This window comes from Mandrillus leucophaeus, unplaced genomic scaffold, assembly GCF_000951045.1.
Source record: "Mandrillus leucophaeus isolate KB7577 unplaced genomic scaffold, Mleu.le_1.0 Scaffold240, whole genome shotgun sequence".
NCBI lineage: Eukaryota > Metazoa > Chordata > Mammalia > Primates > Cercopithecidae > Mandrillus > Mandrillus leucophaeus.
The window spans coordinates 1,877,352-1,879,318 of record NW_012102477.1 but is presented as its reverse complement, the minus strand read 5'-3'; the positions used below and the strand labels follow the sequence as shown (position 1 = coordinate 1,879,318).

Here is a 1,967-nt window from a genome sequence, read left to right as displayed (position 1 = left end):
AAACCTCAATTTTCCCTGAGGTAAAATGGGCTGGCTCAACAACTGCTAAAAGTCCCAAAAGTGGAAAATATCCAATGTTGGTAGGAATGTAGAGAAAGGGGCGCCTTCATAAACCAATGATAGGAACATAGTATTTCCTTTAAACCTGAGCAGTGGGAATTCCTGTCCTAGGCCTTTCTCTCTAAAAGGCAGAATAATGGCCTCTCCAAAGATGTTCTCATCTTAATCTCCCAAACCGTGAATGTGTTACTATATGGAGAGATGAATTAATCAGCTGACCTTACAACTGGATAATTATGGCTGGGCATGGTGGCTCACACCTGTAATCCTGGCACTTTGGGAGGCTGAGGCAGGAGGATTGCTTGAATCCAGCAGTTCAAAGCCAGCCTGGACAACATTAGCATGACCCTGTCTCTAAAACAAAAGAAAAAAAGATAGCCGGGCATGGTAGTATGTGCCTGTGGACCCAGCTACTCGGGAGGCTGAGGTGGGAAAATGACTTGGGCGCAGGAGATCAAGGCTGCAGTGAGCTATGGTGGGGTGCCACTGCTCTCCAGCTCCCGTGGGGGAGAGGCAGACATCGCTGCCCACAGACCTGCCTCTGACTCAACTGTGTCCACCCTCCCTGCTCCCTACTCCCAAGTCACAGATGACTCAGCAGTGACCCTGTGTGCCCGGCCAGGTCCAAACTGAGAGGGAAGGTGTCCTTTTCACACTGCTAATGATGAGAGTGGCTCTTTTTAGCTAAGCAAGTGCAGATGGGAGCCTGGATGGGGCAGAAATGTTCCCCAGGCCCTGCCTGTGGTTTCTGCCTGGGCCTTGGCTGCTGCTGTGTGTGAGCTGCACGTGAGCCTGTCACCGTGAGCTGGGGCGAGCTGGGCCACACCTACCCTGGGGTGTCCCAGGGAGCAGGACGCTCTGGGGCCCAGCACGTTGCCCTGGGCCTGTGGCCGGAGTCAAGTCCTCTCTCCTCCTGCTGGCTTTTGGAAAGGCTTGGCTGTGTTGGGGAGTCTCTCTTGGTCCTTTCAGGAATTTCCGTTCAGGCTTACTCCTCCTTATCAGCTCTTTTATCCATCTCAGAACGCCCTGTGTCTCCGTGTAGGACAGTGGCTTCCTAACCCTCCTAACTGCACGTACAGGCACAGGAAAGACGTCTCAGGGCATCTGGTTATAGGGAAACAAGGGGAGCAGGGACGTGGCTTTAATTGGAGCACTCGGCTGGGCTGCTTGGGGAGACTCTTCCGTGTGTTCTTCCTCTGGATGGAACCACCACCTCCTGGGCGTCACTGACAAGCTCCATCTTAACCTCCAAAGCCACAGAACTAGGGGCTCAGAGCCAGAGCTGGCAGCTGACAGTTGATGATGCCATTGCCTGAGCTCATGACAGCCAAGCCCTTCTGTGGGTCACCTTTCTCCTCACCCAGCCCCTTTCTCTTACCTTTTTAAAGGCTCGTGTGTTTGCTTTCTTTACGCTGCGCTTGCTCATGTCAACTCCAGTTTTATCCAGCACATCCTTAGAGCCATCAGCTGGCATGCAGGTGCCTTACACTCTACGGTGGAACGTGGGGTACCGTGTGTCCACATAGACGTGCTTACATGGAATTACAGTTGTGGGTTTATCCAAGGTGAGGAAGATTTCACCTGCTGTTTAATAGACCTGGGGCCATGTGCCTCCCCACACGTGGGCAAGGACAGGTGGAATGTCAGGACCACACTCTGTGGCTTCTCGGCACAAAGGGGAGGGAGGCTGTGGTCGCTGCCGGCCTAGGTGCCCCAGGTGCCTTGCCTTTCTCTGGGACACAGCTGGGGGCTGGCTTCTGAGGGATTCTTTTCTCCCCTCTTTGGCCGCAGCCAGGGCGGTGGGCCATCCTGGTGTGGAGCACAAGCCTCTCCACCGTAGTGAAATGGCTCTGTACCACGGCTACCACGTGGAGCCTTAACTTGCGGAAGGCTTGTTAACAATTCGT

At 53.9% G+C, this 1,967-nt stretch overlaps 1 protein-coding gene across 1 annotated transcript in view; it reads left to right on the top strand.

Moving 5' to 3' along the window:
• KCTD5 (potassium channel tetramerization domain containing 5) overlaps positions 1-1,967 on the top strand; it is a 20,881-nt gene that overhangs the window by 99 nt on the left and 18,815 nt on the right. The window contains exon 2 of the mRNA XM_011982639.1: positions 754-793. Within this exon, the coding sequence (XP_011838029.1) occupies positions 754-793 (40 nt within the window). The remainder of the gene's footprint in view (positions 1-753; positions 794-1,967) is intronic.